General features: G+C 46.1%; 1 protein-coding gene across 5 annotated transcripts in view; it reads right to left on the minus strand.

The window, feature by feature from the left end:
• Window positions 1-2,073: 2,073 nt before the first annotated feature.
• DNAJB6 (DnaJ heat shock protein family (Hsp40) member B6) overlaps window positions 2,074-24,274 on the minus strand; it is a 64,299-nt gene continuing 42,098 nt past the window's right edge. For 3 of the 5 annotated variants that reach the window (XM_054189556.1, XM_054189557.1, XM_054189558.1), the window contains one exon: window positions 10,667-11,859. In XM_054189556.1, coding sequence (XP_054045531.1) covers window positions 11,546-11,859 — 314 coding nt within the window. In that variant the 3' untranslated portion in view covers window positions 10,667-11,545. Of the gene's footprint in view, window positions 3,699-10,666; window positions 11,860-24,274 lie in introns of those variants that run through there. The other 2 variants (XM_054189559.1, XM_054189560.1) reach the window with 1 other exon arrangement.

A 24,274-nucleotide genomic window follows, 5' to 3' on the forward strand; every position in this document is an offset into this window, starting at 1 on the left:
GCAGAATAAAACAGTGACAGTCAATGGAGCAACCAGCTAATCCCACCCCTTGATGGGCACTGGTTTGGTGGCACATGTCTAGGAACATGCCTGAAGAACAAGCGGATACGAGTCATACCTTTCAGAAGTGGTTGGGAAAACAGGCAGTTTAGTGCTTCCCTAATGGTTATTATACATTTTCCAGGTATCTGACTCTCTTCTTTTCAGCAGAAGCCTCTCTTTGGTGTGTTATTTCAACAAATACATACGTACAAAAAGGGTCATGAGATGTTTCAGAAACTTGTGAAAAAAAACAATTGTCTGTAAAGGCAGCTGAGCTGACACGTAAAAAATGAGTTTTTTGTTACCTGTAGAAGTAGGATTTACAGGTCTGAAAGCCGGGCAAAAACTTGAAAAATACATTTTTATCATTTTGACACCTACACTCTCTGAGATCATTTATTTAAGCTCAAAGTCTTGCCAAACCTTAGTTCAAAGAGCAGACTGTGCACATCTCTAAAAGGTGTGGAAAAACAACTGAATTTGAACTATTTTTATAGTGGCAGCTTCCAAGTGAGGAGCAGGAACCCTTATCTGTCCATATTTTCCGTGTTTGCGATTGTGTCCCACTATCTTATGATAAAACTGCTTTGTTTTCAGTGTATCATTTTAATTATGCTGTTACTTAATTCACTGAGTGTTCTCTACCCTAATAATTCAATTTCCTTACGGGATACTAAAAGGACTTGAAAGCACTTTGGGTCTCTGAGCCCAGGTATCTGCTCTGTAAAGAATCATTTTGCAACATGTTTTGTAAATCACGTCAGGTGTGTATTTAAAGTAGCTCTGTTTCTGTCCTCAGCTCTTCCACAGAAGTGTTGCAGGATGGTCAGGAATCTTTCTCCAACTTTCACAACACGTTTATTCACAGCCACTCTTGGGCCAGCATCATCCGTTATCAGTTGTGGTGTCTCACACCCACCTGCATTTTTCCTGCCCCGACGCATACTTTAAGTAACCATATAATCATGCAGCCTTCACCTTTGGCAGATGGATGCGCTGGGATACGAAGACCTCACATATGTGCCTGCTCATACGTACGTGGCACCACGTCCAGGCTGTCCTGTAAACACCAAAGCCACGTCAGCACGGCACCAGGCTTCACGGTGCTCAGTTAAGCAGTCACCTTTCAGTTAAAATCCAGAAATTACCGGGCTGAAGGAAGGAATTAGGCTCAATGGCCACGGGCCCACATTTCTTAATTTCTGGGCGAGCTTGGGCAGATTCTAGGTAGTTATAGGAAAGATTATGCCCATGGTTCCCTCCTCCGGGGACTCTGTGTTTCCCAGGAGCTTCTCCCTGCAGGAAGCACAGGGTGCGGGAGCCCAGCAGCAAGCTTCCAGCACCTTTCCAGTGCCATAAGGGTGCTCTTGGTAAGACAGGCTTCCCGACTAATTTAGCACCTGCCTTCAGTCTCCTAACTAATTAATGCTCTATCCTCCTCCTACAAGCCTAACACAGGGATCAGAGTCAAGAAGGTATTTACGTACCAAATCCCGGTCTCCTCTAAGTCTTCAGGGCACCAGGGCACATTCTTGATCCGGGGCCACTCTGCCCGGTGACGTGGGGCTGCTCACAGCACAGGGACAGCCCTACGCTGGTAGCACCTCTCCCTCCCTCCACCTCCCCGGCTTTTCCAGACCGTGCACCATTTTCCCAACAAATAAAGAACACTAATAGCTTAAAACTGGCATATGAACTTCTCCCAGAGTACGGAAAGCATACTAAATGGGGTGCAATTCCGAATGTTGGGTATTACTCAGCGTGACTGTTCCGTGCACAGCGAATGTGCAGGCCCCGTTTGAGGTATACCCTCCCTACAGTGGTGTTCCCAGCCAGAACGAACCCTCATTTTCAGCCATTTGACACAGGGACTGTATCAACTTGCTCACGGATTTAGCAAAAGGAATAACTCGGTATGCTTGTGGGCGTTTTGTGAATGCAGACTCTCCCCCTGGTGCTTACAGCCTAAGCTTTAATTGAAACTAAACATGAACAACTGATGCCGACAGTACAGCGCAAGAGGACAAAGTATAAAGGAGAATTTTCTTTATTTTTAAATATTAGTAACACTGCACAAAACAAACAAAAAATAAAAGTGGTACTTAAGTGACAGAAAACCGGTACTCAGTCTTATTTCACATAAACCATAATTTAAATACCCTAACAGAGTTCATGTACGGTTATATGTTTGCGTAGGGTTACATTGAGTAATGTAAGCATTCGAAGCTAAACTGCTCAGATACCAAAGACACCAGAATTTATATCAATCCACGCTAGAATGCAGACTTGACTTTTCTGTTTAGCTTCTTCCTTACACCATTATGTGCATTCCTACATCTTTTAAACGTTAGGATGAGTGAGTTTCTCCAGGAACTGTGGACTTTCAATATTGCCAGGTTTAAGTCTGTTACATCAACAACGTATTGGCAAGAAGAAGACAAAAGAAACAAAACACAACCATAAGCTGATAACTCCCTACCTGGAGGTTAAAAAGAGGAGGCAACGTACTGACAAGAAACATGCAGGTGAATGCTTAAGGCAACAGAAGGGCTCTGTACAAACTAAAAAGTTAAGAGAAGCAACGTGTCATGCACATGAGACAAGTATGGGAAGCAAGGAAGTCATCTTGCCAGAAAATACGTATTTCTTTTAAATTGAAGACAATTTTTCGAGCTAAAAAAAAATTAGTCCTGCAATAAACCCAATGCAAAATGCTCTCATACATAAAGGTGTAAGTTCTTTGCAGGAACAACTTGATAAAATCTTATACGGATGCTGAAAAAATGTTTGTTATCTAAAACCTACTCAGCAGAAACAAAGAGCAGTTTTAAAGTAGCGCTTAGATCATTTGTCTCTAGGTTCTGAAAATAACCTTTTAAAATAAGGAATGATTTCACTAAATGATTCATCGGGAGTCAACTATGCTTAAGGAAATCAGTAGGAGTGCTTACAGGAGACCATCATTACACTAAGTTTCTTAAAAATCAGAGGATATAACTTCATGATACAATTTAAAATGAAGGAAGATTTTAAAAGCAGGGACAAACCTTTGCTGCCCAGCTTGGGGAAAAAAAAAATAACCATAGAAGTCACTTATTAAGCTTGCATAAATTACCCTACAAGAGCTCATGTCTCAATCCCATTCCCAATGACACGAGTGAATAGGACTTTTCTTTCAACAGGCCTGATGGTGATGCTGGAGCGACCAAATAACCAGGCATTTGCACAACCCTTTACATCCTACAAAACAAATAAACAAACACTAGACTAGAGTCGGTTTAGTCCCAGGGAAGGAAGAGGTAAGAAATTCTGTAACGCCTTCCAACTTCTTCGAACATAACACACTTCTAACCAAGATCAGCCTCGTTCGAATTCCCTAACGTGAACCAGCAAGAGAGCCGCTCCGTGAAACTAAAAAGAATAACATAGTGCAATTTTAGTACAGTTTTAAACATGAGTCACTTCCTTGCTAGCAGTGTGAACAATCAAAAAATATACACAAAAGAGGTGTGCTCAAATGTAACATTAAGTTGTCGTTATTATAAAGGTATTGGCATAGCAGAGAAGTCCATTTTAGTAACTCCCTTTGGTTGACTTCTTCTTCTTCTGTTCCTCTCTCTGCTTCTGCTTCCTCCTCTTGCTGCCTTCTTTGTGTCCTGAGGAAACATGGCTTGTAAAACACTATTCACAGCATTCATGGACTTTTCCCTCTAGCAAAAGCACATGTTCTCTGAATGGTTTAAGGAATCTTAAAGAAAAGGTCTGGCTTTCTAATGCGGTTGTTTTTTTTTTTAAATGATCAGTTCTACTATATCCCTTACATAGGATAGAAAGAAAACAGTATCGATCTTTGAAGTTTGAAAAGATCCAGAGAACTTTCAAAAGACTTCAAAGCCATTCAGGAAAAGCTTCAAAATTAGAGCACATGCAAAACCAGAATAATTTTCAAAACGGAAGCAATAAGTAAGACTTATACAGCAGGAGCTATTTAAGTACTGGCGCTTCCTGCTCACAGTAGTCAGAGTTGCCACGATATTTGCATTTCCATTTTAAGACGAGGGAGTGCTGAGAATCCTGAGTAAATAAGGAGGTGCTCAGTGTTTACCAATATGCATTTTATATGCAGGTCATCAGCCTGCTCATGCTTAACTGCGCACCATAGCTTATAATTCTGCCGCAACTCCTACAATGCACAGAAGTATTAAGTTCAAGCAACACTTATTTGCTACAGGTTCAGTAGGCACAAGCTTCCAGCCATGTGATCATCATCCCAATGTTTCCCCACTCCCCGCCAAAGATGTGTGAGTACCAGTTCTTGCTCTGCATCTCGTTCTTTCCTCCAAACTTGCAGTAAAATGCAGCTTGCCAGCAGACTTGCATGGACAGTGACCTGTGCAGAACCAACACCACACCTACCCAAGCGCACTTAAATCTAAACTCGAAGGTAGCACACAGTTTCCTTAAATAACCATTATTCTGTGATGCTTTGAGATACTTGGAGGGATCTTTTAGCTCAGCGGTGCTCTGCCGCTGGGAATTAGCAGAGTCCAGTGAACGGGGCCGAGCAGGGGAGCCCCTGGGAGCCAGCTCAGAGGCAGGGCTGGGAGTCAGAGGAACGGCCCGGGAAGGGCACAGCTCTGCCTGTCGGAAATCTCTTTCTTTCCCCCATTCCGTCTGCAGGCAGGCAGATGTGACCCTGAGGAAGCCGTGTCACCATTGCGCCCGGTTCTCCATCAATGTAGCACCAAGAGCACAATTAAGATGGGAAAAGGAAGCGGTGGGAGGTCAGGGGAACATGAAGCCACGCTGTGGCTAAAGTTTGTTCCTAACCAGAGCTCCTCCCAAGTGCAATTAGAGTTGTGCCCGCGGCAGAACTGCAGTTCTTCAGTTTAAGTTTAAGACTTGGGGAGAGCCACGAGATAGTCTTTGGGCTAAAATCACCTGAGACGTTATCAAAAGCTTGTGCATTAGAGGAAATATGCTCCCTCATAGCAAAGGGAAGCTGTTCCCAGGTTATCACTCTAGCTCCTACGCTGTATCAACAGCATGACTTCATCTTTTGCAATCATCTGAGTCAAGAAGCAGGATATTTATTTAGAAATTGTGCCACGAGCGATTAGCCTGCGCAAAGTTAGAGTGGAAACCAGTTTTATTGTTTAAGGAAGAGCAAAACTGGCAGTGCTTTGCAGAATTGCAGATGACGCTGTGTTTTCCCCGTACCCTGCCACCCTCCTGAGCTACAATCCTGTCCCCGGGGACCCTGCATGAACGTCTCCTAAATAAGAACTCCATCCGTGAAGTTGACTTCAATGTCAGCCCCTCGGTCACCTATACATTGTCAAAAATAGAATCCCTTGGCAATTCACTGACTGCTGCAAGGGACACATCCCAGAAGGGCTCAAGCATCTCTTTGCTTTCCCACAGAGGCCAACGGAGGCGGAACAGACGAGCTGACTCTTGAGAATCAGTCATCCGAAGGGTGTTATTCAAAAGATTCTTTCCTTTACTGGAGGGAAAAACAGCATCATATCAGCTGATCAGAACTAGTTCATGTAGTAACTATGAAACATTAGCACAGATATTTGGGAAAGGATCATTAAACCCTAACAGGTTATCAATCAGCTTCATAATTTTCTCATTTTTCATTCTCAAAACACGGTCAGTATTTCTAACTGGCTTCCACATACAGACATCATTGCTTTTGATACTGCTATTTCATATCATAACGCTTCTTTTTTTTTTTTTTTGCAAGTCCATTTTCTTCAGATGTTTGCATTTTTGAAAGCAATTCTAGCAACTCTTCCTTAAAAATACTGTGAGTCAATATAAATTATGACTTGAAATGAATGCCACATAATTCATTGTCTTATAAATGAAACAACTCAAATGTTAAAATAATGTGGTATGAAGATATTTAGGCATTTGACAACACAGCCTTCTACCAGCCTCCAGAATGATAACGGTGAAAAGTGGAAATCTTTCAAGTGTTATCACTGACACACAGAAACAGATTGGCCAAAGTAGGAGATAACGCACAAATACAGCATATTCCTCAAGAGAAAACTGCCAGGTCTTTTCTGTTTCGAGCCTGCTGTGATAAATGATTTCACTCTCGACCGTTTCCTTTTTTACCTCCGTGGAGGAAGAAAGGATGGGCTGAACTTTGCCAGTCTGTTGGCGTCAGTGATGCTACGCTGGGTGATAACGGCCAAAAACCTGATCAAAACAAGTGAAGCATCTCCTAGTAAAAATAAAGATTGCACACTAAAGGTGCAACCCTTTGGTGCTAATTTCACTCGAATACTTCAACCAGCACTAATTAAAAGCATATTTAGCTGCCTTGGTTACAAGTCTAGCCCCAGCATCATAAGAGAACAAAATCTGAATTAGAAAGCAGCAGCCCCATTAATATCTGATTAATTTGCAGTGAACCTGTGTCCTGGTGAGTCGCCAGCATCACAAAGTGGCCATAGAAACTTCCCGTAGTTACTGCCTGGCTGAGCCGGCTTCAGCCAAACAGTTCTGGCCTTGGATAAGGGCTTCTCAAATTTCCACCCTTACAAGCAATCGTTAGCCATCTAAACTCCAGAAATGCATTACAGGGTGGAGGGAGAACAGGTTGCTGAGACCTTCCCCGAGCTTTGACATTTGGAAAACAGATTCACGCAGATGCAGATAGGTATCACCCTAACTTGGTACGTCCTTGCTCTTGTCAGCTGCCAGGAGCAGAGATGGATGGAGCAAGAATCCACACCATTTGGAATTACACCTGGTTTACAACCTGGATAATTCTTGTCTAAAACAAACAGCATCTGATGACCCGCTCTTTCCATTTCACCCCTTCTCTTCTACTTCCAGAAGAACGACAAAGAGCACAGAAGCTATTCCAGCTTTCATAACACTGCTAAAAGCTGAAACCAACTTCCGACAAAGCTTAGTAGCAAGAACTTAGCAAGGACCCAAACCAATTGGGAAGCCTCTCTGCTGTGTCCCAGATTGACTTTCCTTCTGGCTTCCTATTTTCCTGCCATCTGCACCTCCTGAAGTCACAGGTTTGTTAAGTCACTGACTATGAAACTCATCACATTCTTGGGTGGCAACTGCAAGGGAGGCGTGCACGTGGAGTGATTGATCCAAAGGGACAAGTGTCCTGGGGAAAACACTCCTACCCAACCCATTCGTGGTATCCTACTTCTGCCTGCCCTGCCTGACATCTGCCTGCCCTACCAGGATGCAGAGAGCAGCCACGGGGCTGCTCCACCTTCCTCCCGCCAGCACAGGAGAGCGTAGGAGTCAGCAGAAGGAAACAAGCTGTTCAGTCACGACCGACGACTACCATGCAGCATTGCTGCTTCTCGACCCGCATCACTCAGTGATAAAGGCCATGGCCTCGTTTTTAGAGAAGATCTCCTGCAAAGATGAAGGCTTTGGAGGAGCCTCCTTCCACTTCCAGGCTCTGAAGCGTGGAGGTTGGGGGTGGGCAGGATTCATGCTTTTAAGTCCCAGAGAAAATGGTTTTCACAATCGACTAACTTTTTGCTAAGATTGCGGCCATTCTTTTGCCCTCCTTAAAACCGTGAAAGCAATCATGGCTCCAACATGCACACGGAGCTTTAACAGGGCAGCCGGTTGCCTGCACGTTGCATTCAGTGGTGTGCTTTCTAATTTTCTGCTCTTAGAAATCTCTCTCTAGTCAAAACAATAAATTGCTATTTCAAAGGTAGCTAGCTTACTTCTGAGTCGCAGCCACCATCTGTTATTTCAGACTGACCGCGCTTGCATATGCCATTACAAAAATCCACCCCAGATCACGGCTTCAGTGTAATTTCATAGGTGTGACTCAATTTACAACTACAGCTTTGCACTACACTTTCACGTTCCCTCCTGTCAGCCCGAGCCACTGCCCAACACACACCACAGTTTGACCTACTAATTCTCTCACCGCATCCGCAGCTCCTGCTCCCGCCACGGAGCATCGCAGAGAGAGAACCCAGCTCTGCGTAAAGACCTGAGGTGACAAAACATCCCACCCCGTCTCGGTATGCCGCTCCACTGTTTAATTATCCGCACTGTTAAATCCAAGGGGTGAGTTCTCCAGTTTCACTGGCCAACCCAGTGATGTAATTCCAACTTTGATGTTTTAGGGGACTGAAAAGCTGTAGCGACTTACCGGGGCCTTCCTTCATGCTTGTTCACCGTACTATTTTCATTACCAATTCTGCCTAGAATTGCTACAAGAACATACCAAGCCAGATAAAACCTGCTTGCCTGCTATTAATTAAGGTAATACTATTACTGAATAGAGTCCAAGGCTTTACTCCCACATGGCAAGCAAAAGCTTGCAAGGCTATGCAGCCTTGGAAGCCCTTCCATGTGCAACCCAGCCACCTTCTACGGGATGCTCTTGTACTAGCAGAGAACAAAACATGCGTGAAGGCAGCTCTGGCTAAGCCAGGGAATGACCAGCCAGCCTCCAAATGCACCAGCCAACCTTCCCACCCTCTGCCCGCAGAAGAGTATAGCCGTTGCCCGTCCCGCTCGCACACGGTTACGGCCAGGGGATGTGGAGCAAAGGGAGAGGGAACTCCCTCCCGTCTCCGCATCTCCAGCATGCCTCCCGTATTAAGATTTACATGGAAAACAGTGGCTTTGCTTTCCTTTCTCTTTCCATGACATGCCCAAATACAAGTATGTGAGAGAATTATAAGGTACTTAGTTGGATAACCAAGCACATCAGTTTTACTAGTTAGTAATGTGTAATTCAGGAAACCATATGCCAGTAAAAAGAACGGAGACTGCATTAAAGATGTAATAAAGTACAAATAGCTCAACTTTCCAGCAGAGGAATCCATGCCAGGAAAGGATCAAGATTAGTTAAGCTAGTTCTTCTAAAGTGGTTTCCTTTTCAGGGATGCCAGCGGGTGAAAATGGAGCAAAAATGAATTATTAATGTTGTAAGTCTGAGGTTAATGCAAGCTATTTCATTCAAAAGGAAGAGCAAACCTTGCAATATTATCTTGCAAATAATGATCTTTCATATCATGTATTTTTCAGTATTTTAACAATTAAACATTTCAACCGTTCTTGCTAGATAAAGATCAAAACTCTCAAATCCAGAGCAGCAGTTTTTTAGGGGTAGTTACCACCACCCCCACCATTAGTGGCTGTAACCCCCAGGTCTCTGCCGGCATTACCACCACTTCAGTACGGCTTGGGTATCACCAGTCAGCCATACATCATACAATCAGGCAGTGCATTACTTGTAATAGCTGAATTCTTATTTAAAAAATTACTTGGGTGGAGCTGTTTGAGATACGCGGTGACTTCAGAGCCCAAGTTTTATTCTAAAGGCTGTTACGAAACCAGGAACAGTATGAAACCCAAAGAAATTTCTATTAAAATGCAGAGTGTCAATGTTAGATGAAGAATCAAATTTAACTCTTTTTTTTTTAATTATAAAAAAAAACATTGTAAAGACTAGAAATCCTGAGTGAGGAGAGGCCTCGTCTCACCTCTGGGTATCGCTTGCTGATCTGACCGAGTTGGCCAGCCTTTCTCCTGGGGCGCTGGAGAGAGGCGGCCACTTCCAGAGCCATCCCCACCACGGAGTCGAGATGAAACCCTTTGCCTTCATTTAGATTCGCTAGGGACTTAACAAATTAAAACTCAAACATCCCCACTCCTTAGAGCTGGGAACAGAAAAACATTTCACTGCAGGTGAATCATTAACGACGGAGGGGTTGCTAGAGGTGCTCTAACTGGGACAACATCTCAAACCGCCACGCCGTCTCGCTGCCAGAGGCCACACGCCTGACTGGAGGTGGAACGGTGCCAGGTTTGAGGCCATTGAACTTAACTATTTTCCACCGAAGCGAGTGGGCTTTGGACCAAGGCAGAAAAAGATGCTGTTCTTTCCCAACGCTGGCCCGTGTGAGCACGGCAGCTGTTGCAGTGATCAAGGAGAAGCCAAGCGGGAGCCAAGTAAGTGGTCTATGTAATGACAGAGCTGCGCCGGTGAAGCCTGCTTGCCGGGCAAGGCAGTCGGCAGAGGTGAACACCCATGAAGGAGAACGGCATTATTGGCCAGGGCTCGTGCACAAACTTCCCAGGGAGGGATTAAGACACTCACGTAGGTTTTTATGACTGACTCGACCACTCCTTCAGCAGCCCTGTCCGTCAGAGGAACAGCAGGCAAAGTATTTAAAGCAACGGTAAAATCTTAGTCTTACTGCAATCAAGTTTTCAGCCTGAATCTTTTATGGCAATTCACAATCTACTGGCAGAAAAGAGGGTTTTGTGATTGCACAAATACTTCTGAAAATTCATTTTAATTGCAAACTTGTGCGCCCTGGAGCATAAATAGATTCACAGCAAAAAGTCCTAAGCAATCTTAAGAATTGCTCCGAAAATTGCGAGGTGCATGTCAAACTCGGATGCTCTTTGGAAACCAAGTGTTGTTATGATTGCAGAGTCTCCAAAGGCAGAGCCAAGGTTTTGTTTTGCCGGCTATAGACACAGGAGACAAAACCTGTAACCCTTGTGTGGGAGATTGCAGGACATCAGCCCAGAGGTTACATTCAGGCTTCTGTAGAGAGAAAATTTAAGTTGTTTTTTTTTTTAAAAAAAAAAAAAAAAAAAGAAAGATTCAACTTGGCCATCCCTAAAGAGACAAAACTTCCAGCAACTGATCAGGAAGACATCTTTCTGACTGTGTCTATTTTTTCAAGCTGTCATCCCACATGATATCTTTAGTCTTCCGTACAGAAGACAGCGTTAGATTTAAAGGCTCATAAACGCAGCAGAAGCTGGTACAGCACCAGGAGTGGGCGAGCACGTGTTTTGGGGTACAGTACATGTTTTTCATGTGCTGTGTTCAGCCTGAGGAGCCTCGTAGGCTCATGGTTCCCAGCACTTCACCTAATGCAGCACCACCGAGAAGGGCCCTTGGTTTGGGCATCCAAGTGGAAAGACATCTTCATGTTTCAGGAAAACCTGTCCTGGCAGCCCTGGATCATCTCTGACCACAGGTTCAAATTAAATCAAGTAGTTATGAGGACTTTGTTGTCCAAGATATAGCCTCTGGACTATACTGCTGAAACATTACAGACAGGAAATATATCAAAGGACTAATTACTTCCAAAAATAACCAGGACAATCACCACGCTTCCACGTTCACCTGAACGTTCTCAGCCCTCTCTATTAGGATTTAGGTGCCTAAAATTGCAGCTTCCGGAAATAATATCAAGTTGCTGAACTTCTCCTTTGGCAAGGAAGCGAAGCACTATTTAAGTAAATGAATGTGCAAAATATTATGATTAGTTAATCTCTAAAAGACCTTCACTTTTAAGAACAAAGAGCATAGGCACTTCAGCAGCACGACAATATTTGCCCTGGATCCTTGACTATCCCGGGGCGTTTGTGAATCTAGACTAAATTGAAGAGCAGAGCTAATGCAGGATGAAGGCACACAAGCTGCCGTTTATTATCTGCCGGGGAGCTAACATTAAGTCAACACACAGCAACAACCTCTTGCTTGGCTTTTTGGTTTTGGCTTTTGGCTAGCTGATGGATCCTTTTCTGCGCATTTCTCATCAACATGCTTGTGCACACCTGATAAATAAAAAGGGGTCTCCAAGCTGCTCGTAACCCGGCTTCTATCTTGTTCTTCCACCTCATCGCTATTGTAATGAAAGCCGTATTTGGGGGAACTGGCAGGCTTGTGAGGCTTCAGCAGGCGAGGGTTGGTCGGCTGGAAAGGCAGGGCGTGTTGTCCTCTCCGTCTGCACTCCTCGGCAAAGGCTTCTTCATCTGCCTCACCTGAAAAAGCAAGAAAAGTGAGCTGCACCCAAAATGCTTAAATTTAGCCTGAAAAAAAAAACCCTCAAACTGGGCTGGAAATTGGGTGTCACTAAACTACTGCCTTGGCAGTGGTTGGTTCACAGATACTCCTGTCTATCTGCAGATCGGGGAGTGTCCGGAGCAGAAAGCTCCATCAGTGGCCTCTCACCAGACTGGAACCACCCAAAAACATCAGCTGGATGTGACAACTCCGGGGCCACTGCTTTTTTTTATTCACAGAATCAAAGAATCACAGAATGGTTCGTGTTGGAAGGGACCTTAAAGATCATCCAGTTCCAACCCCCCTGCCCTGGGCAGCAACACCTCCCACTAGAACAGGCCAAAAGACCCAGGCCTTTTTCCCAAAAGGCAGGGTGAGCGAGCCGAGCACATGGCTCTGGATGACATTTCTGTCTTGTGCAGAGCTTGTCATCTCATCCCACCTCGCCTGGGCTGTCTGTCTAGGAAGGGTTGGCCCTGCCTAAGGAAAAGCTATAGGGAAAGGAGGGATAAATACCCAACCTGGCTACAGGGATGGTGGGAGAGAAACAAAGCCAACGTGAGTTCAGAGGGGCTGGTTGTTGGACATCCACAGCTGGGAGGATGGTAGAGAAGTGTGAAGGATCACATGAAGATGGGAAATGGAGCTGAATAGTCAGAGGTAAGCACAGTCCAGGGGGCAAGGCAGGCACGCACAGCAAACACGAATGAACACAATGGACATAAAAACCCAATGTTTGCAAAAATTAATATGAAAGATGAGGTATTCCAGTCATACGCATGCTGTTTTGCACATGAAACTTTCCTTTGCTGCAGAAACTGTAACAGTACCAATGCTGCAAAGTAGAGAAATCGGCTACCGTAACACAGAAAAACACCAGTAAAACCACACATTGAAAGGCAAGCAGTAAGACAAATAAAAAAGCCAACCAAAGACATTCAACGGGGAAAATAAGAAAAAAAAAAAAAGTGAGGAGAAAGGTGTGTCTCTTAAAGGCTTTTTAAAGTTTCATTAATTCAATTACTTAAGTACTTTTAATAGAGCTGATGAAATACGGCGTCATTTTATTTGCATCAAAAGTGGTGTGTCACATTCTGGAAGTTTTTCCCGGGATGTGCCCAGCATCAGCTGCTTCGGGAGGGGTGTGTGCTCTCAGCTAATGCCTGCGCTCTTAGTTCATGGCTGGAAAATGCTTTGAAGATGGAAAAAAGCACCACGTATGCAGTAAGGAACAAGAGCAGTAATACCCGGTTCGTCGTGTGCACCAAACCACCGACACTGTCAAACAAAACAGGCTGCGTTGTCTTTACCTTGTAATCGTATGCGGGGAGATGCTTCTGAGGGCACGAGGAAAAGGAGGCAAGGCATGTTTAAAAAGTCGTTTCACAGTGCAGTGCGGCACCCGAGGCCTCGCAGGAGAAGAGGACTCCGCGGAGTGCCTCACATCTCCCCGCCGTGCGTCTGAGCACCTTCTGTGTGCGGATATTACGCAGGGGACCCGTTTTCCCAGGTTGTTGGACACCCATTCCCGCCCCCCCCCAACACTCACGCCTTCTTACCCTGGAGCCTCCTGCCCTTCTGAAAGCACAAGCAAACAAGACAAACACACAAGTGATGAGAACACCAAGGACGGCTGTTTTCCCTGCGCTTCCGCTACGAGAGGCACTGGGAAAAGCTCAGAAAACGCCAGATGCAGAATTGCCGGCATTTCCCATAAGAGGCTACAGGATTTTTACAAGCCCTACCAACAACACTGAAGTATGTATCAGTCCCGTCATACCAGGGCTGTGACGATGAAGCATGAAATGCCAGGAGTGAAAAAAAAAAAAAAAAACCAACATAGGAAACATCCAAAGAACAGTCAAGAGAGTTTACTTCCTAACAAATTACAGTGCACCAGAAATAGGCGATCCCTCCCATGGAAACACAAACTGCATTGCTTTCTTTTTGATGTGCAAAGTCACGCATGTTTAAAATTTATATTGGCAAACAGATGCAGGACTGAGAAATATGCTGAGGCCATTCTCGAAGCTCTGTCTGTATGCATCGCAGAGACGCCCCAATCGGACACACTAACACTTAGCGCAGTTAAGTATTAGACCAGATGCTCTCCACACACCCCAATAAATTACTCCTCACTACGCTAGAGATCCATCTCGACACCTTTAGTCCAATTCAGCTGGTGCGAAAGGCACAGCTGACCACTGGAAGAATTCAAAATAATCTTGCTCCTCCCTGGTGACGTGCCTGCAGCATTGTTGCATGTTGGTCACAGAATCACAGAATGGTCGGGGTTGGAAGGGACCTCTGGAGATCCTCTGGTCCAACCCCCTGCCAGAGCAGGGTCACCCAGAGCAGGTTGCACAGGAACGCGTCCAGGCGGGTTTGGAATGTCTCCGGAGACGGAGACTCCACCACCTCTCTGGGCAGCCTGTGCCAGGGCTCTGCCACCCTCAAAGTGAAGAAGTTCCTCCTCATGTTTAGGTGGAACTTCCTATGCTCAAGGTTGTGCCCATTACCTCTTGTCCTGTCCCCGGGCACCACTGAAAAGAGCCTGGCCCCATCCTCCTGACACCCACCCTTTCAGTATTTATAAGTGTTGATAAGATCCCCCCTCAGTTGTCTTTTTTCCAGACTGAAGAGACCCAAATCCCTCAGCCTTTCTTCACAAGAGAGGTGTTCCAGCCCCCTAATCATCTTGGTAGCCCTTTGCTGCACCCTCTCCAGCAGTTCCCTGTCCTTCTTGAGCCGGGGAGCCCAGAACTGGACACAGTACTCCAGGTGCGGCCTCACCAAGGCAGAGTAGAGGGGGAGGATGACCTCCCTCGACCTGCTGGCCACACTCTTCTTGATGCACCCCAGGATGCCATTGGCCTTCTTGGCCACAAGGGCACATTGCTGGTCCCCTTGTCCCCAGACACCTCCTCCATCCTCTGCTTGCAGTGATGCTCCCGCAGAGCTCCCTGGCTCTGGGAGCTGAGCTCTGCCACCAGCCCTACCACGCCGAGCACCTAATGAAGGCGCAGAAAGATTTGCCAGCGAGCACCCGCAGCTTGAGTCCTACTCAAAATAAAATGTAAAAACTTGGAAGACATTCCATACTGCAAACTTTACAATTAAATCAGCTGCAGTCTAGAGAAGAGGCAGAAGAGCTTGTCCTGCTTTATCAAATCCCACAAGAGCTGCTCTCCAGGGCAGGTTTTAGCCTTCAGCACGGCTCCGACTCTGGAAAATGATGGTACCTGCCTGTTACACCGCTCCTGTGAGTTTTGGGGCAAGTCCTCATAGCTATGCCACTTTTTGTCTGTGAAAAGTCACAATATGCCTCTCCAAGGTTTTGCCTGGTGTGTCTTCTGCAGCCCTTCTGCCAACAGCCCAGAGCAAGGACTGTCCCCTCAGATCCACACACCCTCCTCCAGGGGGGTTCATGGTTCAATTGCTCCCTGAAAGATGATGCACCAATAGAAAACCCCCCACAAACAGACAATTCTTGCAATGTATATTCATTTCTATTTCCTTCCAAAATGATCCAAAACTAATCCCCGAAGCTGGACCTTGCACTGCACCATCACCGTGGCCGAATGTGCTGCACCAGCCCAAGGAACCCAGGAGAGCCCTGGCTGTGCTTGGTGCTGCCTGCCCGGCCAGCATCAAGCTGAGACGCAGGACCGGGCTGCTCCTGCTCGGAGTTTATCCGGCTGAAGCGCACAGAAAGGGCACGTGGCTGAGGGTGGGAATCGGCGTGAAACGCTTCGAGACCACCCGCTGAGAAGATGTGGTGAAGGGGCTGTTCGCAAACTTGTTCAGACCCGCCGCTGACCCCAAAAGAGGTGGCAATCTCTGCTAAAGCCTCGAGCACAACTCCTCAGTATCGGACTCAGGGAACCGGTGTCCCTTCGGAAGTTTGCGCTAAACCTTTCCTCATAAGCTCCCTAACAGGCTGTCATCAAGGATTTGTAATGAGCGCTTCTGCTAAGCTGAGCTGACCTGTGTTACAGTGGAAGAAAATTCCCTCTTAAGCTGCCGTTGACATTATTCCGCTGTTTGGGGTCTCTGTGAAAGCATCGGCACACCAGAGGAACTGCATCCACACGCCCCAAAGCAGAATACAGTGGCAACTGAAGGCAAATACTTTATTAACTTTGATTAGACTACAAGGTTACCTGGTTTTCCTCCAGAAGAATAATTTGTGCTTCCTATTTCTGGGTCGCCTATACCTGACCCCTTCGCCCCACAGTGGAGCCCTGGGGGGGTGCAGAGCAGCTCCCGCCACTATACAGGCGGCACATTTTGCATCTAAATCATAGAATTATAGAATGGTTTGGGTTGGAAGGGTCCTTTAAAGGTCATCTAGTCCAAACCCCTGCAGTGAGCAGGGACATCTCTAACTAGATCAGGTTGCTCAGAGCCTCATCAAGCCTGGCCTTGAGTGTTTCCAGGGATGGGGCCTCCACCACCTCTCTGGGCAACCTGGGCCAGTGTCTCACCACCCTCATTGTAAAAAATTTCTTCCTTGTATCTAGTCTGAATCTATCCTCTTTTAGTTTAAAACCATTATCCCTTGTCCTATTTCTACAGTCCCTGCTAAAAAGTCTGTTTCCATCTTATAAGCCCCCTTTAAGTAGTGAAAGGATTAAATCCATCTCGATCACCCGACAGAGTCATTCAGTTTTCCATCTCCCCCAGAGTAAAGACAAGGTTTAGTTCAACAAATAGATGCCAAAAAATTCTCCACACTTCTTCCCCTTCACGAGTTGCAGGAGAGCAGGATGGCACCTCGGATTAGTTAAACGCCATTAACATCCCATCGGCTGTGACTCAAACACTGGATGGACAACAGCGCTGTGCTCGGTACGAGCCGCCAGATCCTTCCTCTGATCATTGATCTTTAGCACACCTTGCAAAGCAAAACAGAAGTGTAATGTGCACCTACTATTTTCTCTTGTCCTACATACCTAAAGATTCAAGCCAGACTCTGAATAAAGCCAGCTGTACCGGTTCCAAAAACGAAACTTGAAAAAATTTACCCTGGGAAAGGTCAGCCACACAGGGCATCACCACCAAAAAGTGCTTAAACATCGCTGGAGCTTTGTCAAGCGGTGATGTTTGTCCTGGAAAAGGCTTTTAGGAAGACAGCTGGTATGGAGGAGGGGTCCGTAGCCGAATTCAGAGCCGGAACACCTACTTGAGAAGCAACTTTCAGGGTGCTCTGGCTTTAAACAGCCCTCGGTTCCCTCCATGGCTCCTTCTCGCCGTCTGTGCGCCTCCGAGCCAGCACACTCTTGTGAGAGCCCGGGCAGCTGCGCCGTGAACCCGAGCAGAGGACTGACCCAGGTTAAAAATAACGCTTTTTGCGAGCTTATTTTTAACCCAGGTCAGTGCCTGGATCCAGCTCACCGTGCAGCCGCCCCAGCCGGGGCAGGGAAGGGGGCAATTGTCGGGGGCTGCTGGAGTCGGCGTCCAGATTACAGCATTAAGCAAAAGGTCTTATTCTACTACTGCAAACAATAATTAAAAACCTTGCAGTTATTTCACTTGCAAAACCAGCTTGGGGAAGTTACATTTCTTAGGGTTAATTCTAAAAATAAGGGATTCGGCATTACTACTAACATTTAAAAACAATAATTAAAGTTTGGTGTCGGGGTGTGCCAGGGCCTCCCAAATGAAAAGCAGCTGCGGGGGAAAAAGAAACCAAACACGAGCTGTAGCATCCTCAAAAACTGCATCAGGACCAAAACCCGCCTTTTGCTCCAAGCAGGAAGGGCTGAAAAATAATTTCTCACGGCAAAGTGCTGCTGCGTGAAAGGGGAAAATATGGATCCTTTAACGTGTAATTAACCAGTAGAGGGCAATATTGCCTATCGTGAGGGGCAACGTTATCAGAAAAGTCGCTGCAAACTCTTTATTCAGTAACACATCGATTTTATAAGTCTAAGGCAAGACCTGAGTACAATTGTTGGATGAGGTGGGCGCTTCGGAGGAGCCACCAGCGACACCAAAGGGGTCCATGTGTGCTCCTGGAAAATGGAGATAACGCACAGGAATAAAAACACCCCAGCAGAGGATATTCCAGGTGAGGTGGGATGGGATAAGTCACGGAGCACTTCTCAAAAGATCAGCCCCACAGGAGCTAGCATTATTATTTTGTGTTACATTTAAGTAGCATCCATGTACCTCCTAGAACTGAACTGAAATCCAACCAGGAATCAGCAGTAATTAACGGCAAGGCAGTAATTAACAGAAACATGTCGAACAAACCGGGGTAAACATCCTGAGGATATCGAACCACTTATTTACATTTACCATGTCACTCCCCGCGCAAGAGGAAGCCGAGCCTTCGTGGTTCCCGCACGGCAGCCCTACCGCGTGCATCCTATTATCTTACACACCTGACCCCCCAAAAAATAAATATATATATAATCAGGATTTTCCCTTGTATTAAGAAATACGAAGTAGGCGCACCAGTTTGCTCAATCCAGAGGAAGACCTCCCCGAGGCCGCGAACAACACGCAGCCCTTCCTGTAACCAGCATCAGAAGATGCAACTGGTGAGGGACACCTGGCTTCATCTAATGACACAAGACGGCTCCAAGCTAAAGCTCCCAGAGAGCTGGTTGTGCAAGGACGGCTTGCCAGAAACTCCCTCCATTCAAATCTTTCTTGAATGATGGCCAGCAAAGTGTCTTTCTAATACCTTAAGACTTTAAAGTTAAGAGGCGGTGTATTTTCCAAAGCTCAGAGCAGGACACCGTACTGCTGCTTCTAGAGAGGACTCAGGTGGAAGTCTGATCTTAGTCTGAGCTGATGCTGACTGACAACAAAACAAGAGTGAGAAATAAAACAGCTTTGCTTGACTTTTTTCCCCCCGCTATTACAAGGATTTGGAATTTACCCTGCGCCTACGGAGGGCACTGGAGTTTCTGATGACTCAACTGCATCCACGGCTGCCGGCGAGAGCTGAGCTGCTGCGGAAGGAGCAACCCAAAGAGAAAGAAAACAAAAATCTCCATTTAAATACACTTACCTGAACCCGATAGCACTACGATCTTTGTAATCTGTTGATAAGATTTTTGTACTGATAAACTTTCCCCCTGTTACAGCAGCTCCAGTATTAATATTTAACTTAGCAGAAGATACCAACATTCTTCTGAGACTCAAGCCCGACATTTGCTGGGAAATCTCATACTTTAGAGGAGCATGTTGTAACCAAGAACTTACTTAATGGAAATTACCTGTCTACGGGCCCGCATTACCCTGCAGATTAACTGGTTCTTTTGTTCCTTCTCTTAAATGCTCCATATCGAATATATTATGGCACAGAGAAAGCAGCAGGAGATCAAGTAACTCTACTAAAACAGAGAAGTGGTCTCATTTGGGGGACCAAACTTGAAAGTTGTTTTCAGAAAGTTGCCAAATCATCACAGTTTCTTTTAATTTCTGTTGGGTGTGAGGGATAAGATACCAAGCTCATAAGATACCAAGCCCAGGGTATTTTACTAAATCACATGTGCGCACACCCCCCTCTGCTCCTGAAATCGTAGGCAACACGCTCAGCCACGAAAATACTCCCTCACCATTACTGGAGGCTATGTTGAGCAAGTTCTTCTGATTAATCGTTCTTAAACTTGTTTCTAAATGCCAGGAAACACTAACTCTGCGACACGTAACAGCAGGAGTTATAAAACCCCCTTTCGGGCTGTGCTCTCTCCAGTTTGTCAGACGTGGCAGGAACTAAAATTTGCATCAAGCCCTCTTTGGAAAATGTCACTGTCAGAGTCTGACAGTGACAGCCTTTAAAAAAAAAAATATATATCTTGCTATTTGATGTGATGCTTATGAGAAAAAGCAGCCATTTTAAAATCTACTGATAAAAATATGCAACTAGTCTCGAAAGTCGAAAGAGCCTGAAATCACTCAGAAACTATCCGGGGAATGCCGGAGCAGCTGCCCCATCTGCACCACCGCTGCTAAGGGCAGAGCTTTTGCAAACCCTAAAGGGAGGGGTTTTTCAACATTCTATTTTATCAGCTAAAGCAGAGGAAGAAGGGTGACGTTTTGAGTTGTCTCACACAAATCAGTGGCTTCGAGCAGTTACAGGCAATCATTTTCCTTGCGGAGCAATTGCGCATTCCTCAGTGCTAAGGAGAGCACGAGGAGATTCAGGGTTTCCTCTGGTGCAGCGAACTGAAGTTTGAGACACCCCTCCTGCAAAATGCGGAGATATTTAGCCAAAGTGATGCCCGGGGTGCTCGGCCGGTTAGAAATCAAGGATGTCCTCAGCTCTCAGTCCACATCCTCTGCAGAAATCTGCTCCCGTGTCCCTCCTCATCCTCTCCCCACCTCGCCCCCTGCGCAGCTCTGCCCTCACCGACGGTGCTGCGCTCAGTCGTGCATTACGTCTCCCTGCTCCGACTCAAACCCTCGTGTTAAGTTTGTATCTGGGGGGATTTGGGCCGGGCTTCCCCAGGGCAGGACCAGCACTGCCATAGCACTGCCGTGGCCTCTGCCGTGGGAGCCGGGCTTTTCCTGCGAGGGGGAAAACGAGTCCGCAAGCGGTGGGAGGCAGCAGGGGAGGTGGTGGTGAAATCCTGGGAAGTGATGGGGAACAAAAAAAAAAAAAAAAAAAAAGGGTGGGATTTGGGAAAAAGGACTGAGACTGATGGAGTGACTCTCGCAGCGCTATTTCGGTCCCGGGAGAGACGTGGCTGCAGCACGTCCAGCAGCCGGGAAAGGGCAGGGCTCAATCCTTTCTGCTCAACGCGCATAGCACTCCTCTGCCCTTCTGCCTTTAAAAGCTGGCACTTGCTCCTTTTATTTTTGCCCTCGTATCCAGCTGCTCCGGTGCCAGCTCCCGCTGTTCCTACCCAGCCCGTACCCCTGTGGCGCAGGGCAGGGAAAGCCCCACGCCGGGTCCGCTCACCCTCCCCCTGGCCATGGCAGCTCCTTTAGAAACCTCAGCCTTTTGATTTTCTTCTTTTTTATTGTTTAGCCATCTGGATTTTACCTGCCACCCCCGCACACGCCCGAGAACCCCATTATCTCCTGTATTCAGCCCGGCGTGTACCAACACGAATCCCACATTCCCAGCACATCGAGCTACTCGAGACGACGACGTTTCGCCACGAAGATACCCCACATCTGCAACAAACTGGGAAAATTAAATGAGCGTACACCACACGCCAACACTGCAGCGGCGCTGCAAACGGGTGCTTTGAAAGGAGAGGTCATCGTGCTGTTCCCCTCAGCGGCTAACGGGGATCGATGGCTAAAGCCACTCCTGTTTGTTTGACCGTACCGCGTGGCACCGAGCTCTGCAGCCTGACGTATAGACAAGGGAGCTGCTGAGAGAGCCTGGATTTACCTCCTCGCTGCCAAAACTTACTCATCGGAAGGTGCTGGAGCGTGTCCAGAGGAGGGCAACAAAGCTGGTGAGGGGTCTGGAGAACAAGCTGAGGGAGCTGGGGTTGTTCAGCCTGGAGAAGGAGGCTGAGGGGAGACCTTCTCGCTCTCCACAGATACCTGACAGGAGGCTGTAGGGAGGTGGGGGTCGGTCTCTTCTCCCAGGGAACAGGAGACAGGACAAGAGGAAACGGCCTCAAGTTGCTCCAGGGGAGGTTTAGATTAGATATTAGGAAAAAAATTGACACTGAAAGGGTTATTAAGCGTTGGAACAGGCTGCCCAGGGAAGTGGTCGAGGCACCATCCCTGAAGGTATTTAAAAGACGGGTAGACACAGTGCCTAGAGATATGGTTTAGTGATGGTTTTTGCCAGAGTTAGGTTGATGGTTGGACTCGATGATCTGAAAGGTCCCTTCCAACCCAGACAATTCTGATTCTATGATTCTGTGATCTCTTAAAGCCCAACAAATGACCCTATGCTAAATTTGAGGCCAGAGAGAAGTGCAGGCTGAGCACATCCAGGGTTTTGCAGTTATTTTCCTTCTGTCGAAGCACGCCAGGGCATCCGTATGGATTACACCAACTGCTCTCATCTTAAAAGATTTGGGATGTGGGAAATGCAAATGGCAGGAGGTAACACGAATCCCCGCGTTTCCAGCAAGCAGCGAGATGACCCCATTTGCATGCTGCTACTCAAAGTGAATTTTATTAATTTTAAAAGACTTTATCACACAGGGGTCTTTTATTCCTTTCTGCATGAATTTTGAAAGGAAGCAAAGAACGTGGAATGAGCTTCGCAGCTTGACGTTTCGCCGATATTGTATTTCGACGATAAATACAAATTAGCAAGATTTCAAGCTCAGAGTTTGAACAAATGGACCTGATTTTTTAAACAGCAATTGAAATTGCTTAAGAGATGATGCTTTCTCCACTTTTTGGGGTCATGTCAGATCTCTACCATGGTTTCCTCCAAGTCACGTTGTACACCGCTATATTGCAATGCTGCTGCCAGACCCCCCTAAAGAGTTGCACCAGGGCTCCTACTCTTGGGGGTTCTCTCCCCAACGCTCTCCCTGTGCAATGAGAAGGCAAGACGGGGGATTACAGATCACTGTAACCGTCTCCCTCTCTTACAGAGCCCCTCTTCCTCCAGAACTGGTATCACCAACAGCAAAATACTTGATTGGGTTCAATATTTTCATCTCGCCTATATTTCACCCTCAAGCCAAAATCCCTGCAGGTTTCATCTCTACCATGAGGAAGTCTCACAGCTCATGTTTCACTTTGAAATTGGATGTTGAACCGCAAAACAAAATCTTGTTGAGAAAAAAACAAAACAAAAAAAAAACAAACCCAAAAAAACCCCAACAGAACCGGCCCTTACAATGCAAATTAATACTCACTACTAAAGGAAAACAGGAAAATAAACCAAAAAACCCATGACACAACTACATGCAGCCCGGCCAGGTCCTCCATCACGTACCCAGACACGAGGCGCCTTCCACCGGCATCTCCTCTCTCCTTGTGCCCAGCAGAGCCCCGCGACCTTCCCACCTCTCCTGCTCCAGCATCTCCCAGTGCCAGAGGAAACCACCCCTTTGCTGCCCGGAAGGACAAAACTGCTTCTTGCCTTCAGCCCTCCTAGGGGTCACCACCACCAGGTCCATCAAAACTGGCCTCTAATTAGAAAACTCTTCAGAGAGCAAGCGGAGGAAAAGCGCTCTACTACTTTCACAATGAACAGATCTTTATAATGCTTAAAAACCAACAAGTTATAGGATCAAGATACCGTCTTATATTTCCACGTGGCCTCACAAAAAGGAGCATCTCCAGAGCAGTTCTGAGCAAGTCCTAGTTTGCAAATTACACCATTTTGTTACATATTTTTCCATTGATTATCAGCTTGAAACCAGTCTTCAAAACCTTTATGTACAGCAAATCCAGATTACCATAAGAGAAAAAAAAAATCATATATAAAGCAAAAAGTCACGCTGTTAAATTTAAAAAGAAAAGAATCTCATGAGTGACTTCAGAAATATGTGATGAATGACTTCCCCAGCTGTTTTGTCAACACTTCCATAGTAATTTGGCAAAAGCACAAAATCACCAAGTATATATTTTCATCAAATGGCTATTAGCGCTGTTGAAATCTCACAGACACGAAGACAGTAAGAGCAAGCTCCACGTTTTATATCGCATTGCCCGTGCTCAGGTTGTAAGCTCTCATCTTCTCAGGTTAATCATTTGAAAAATATTCTCCCTTCTACCCTGGGCCTTAAACATGACACATGGGCTTTCACATATAAAGTACAAAAAAGAAAGCGGTATCTGCCCCCTCCAGTTGTACCCCACAACACATCACTCATTCCTCATCCGTTCCTACATTACTAGGACTAGGGCAAGCAAATCCCGGCTCCCAAAGCCGGCACATACCCCTGATTTACAGAGCTCCATGGACAAAGACCACCATCTTTTAACTGACCCTGAAAATGACACGTGTAAATGACAGAGTAAAAGGAGGCCTCTTCTGACAGCTCAATGGGTTTTTATGAACCTTCACCACAAAACCCAACCCTATTTTTGACTCCTTCCTGACAACAAGAGCACTACGCCGTTAGTTGGTGTTCTGTTCAGAAATACTGACATCAGGAGTCTGAATTTGCAAGAAATAGCATTTCAAGCTGATGTTCAGTACTAATTGTGACTAAACACTGTATTCAATTAAGAACCTATACCTCCCAAGCTGTACCACTTTTTGTTGTTCAGCATCTCCGATCCATCAGGGAACTCTCAAAGCTGCCAAACAATCTTTTTTCCCCCACTCATAGTCAAGCTCTTCAGCCTGTGCCTTAGAATCCACCACAGTTTAGGAATACAACAAGTAATTTTTCAAATCCAAGACCTATCAATACCTAAATGTTCATACACAGAAACGCGCACACACAAATACATACGTACGTATACACACAAACAGAAATTGCTCTGTGTACGCTG

This window comes from Rissa tridactyla, chromosome 2, assembly GCF_028500815.1.
Source record: "Rissa tridactyla isolate bRisTri1 chromosome 2, bRisTri1.patW.cur.20221130, whole genome shotgun sequence".
Classification (NCBI taxonomy): Eukaryota; Metazoa; Chordata; class Aves; order Charadriiformes; family Laridae; genus Rissa; species Rissa tridactyla.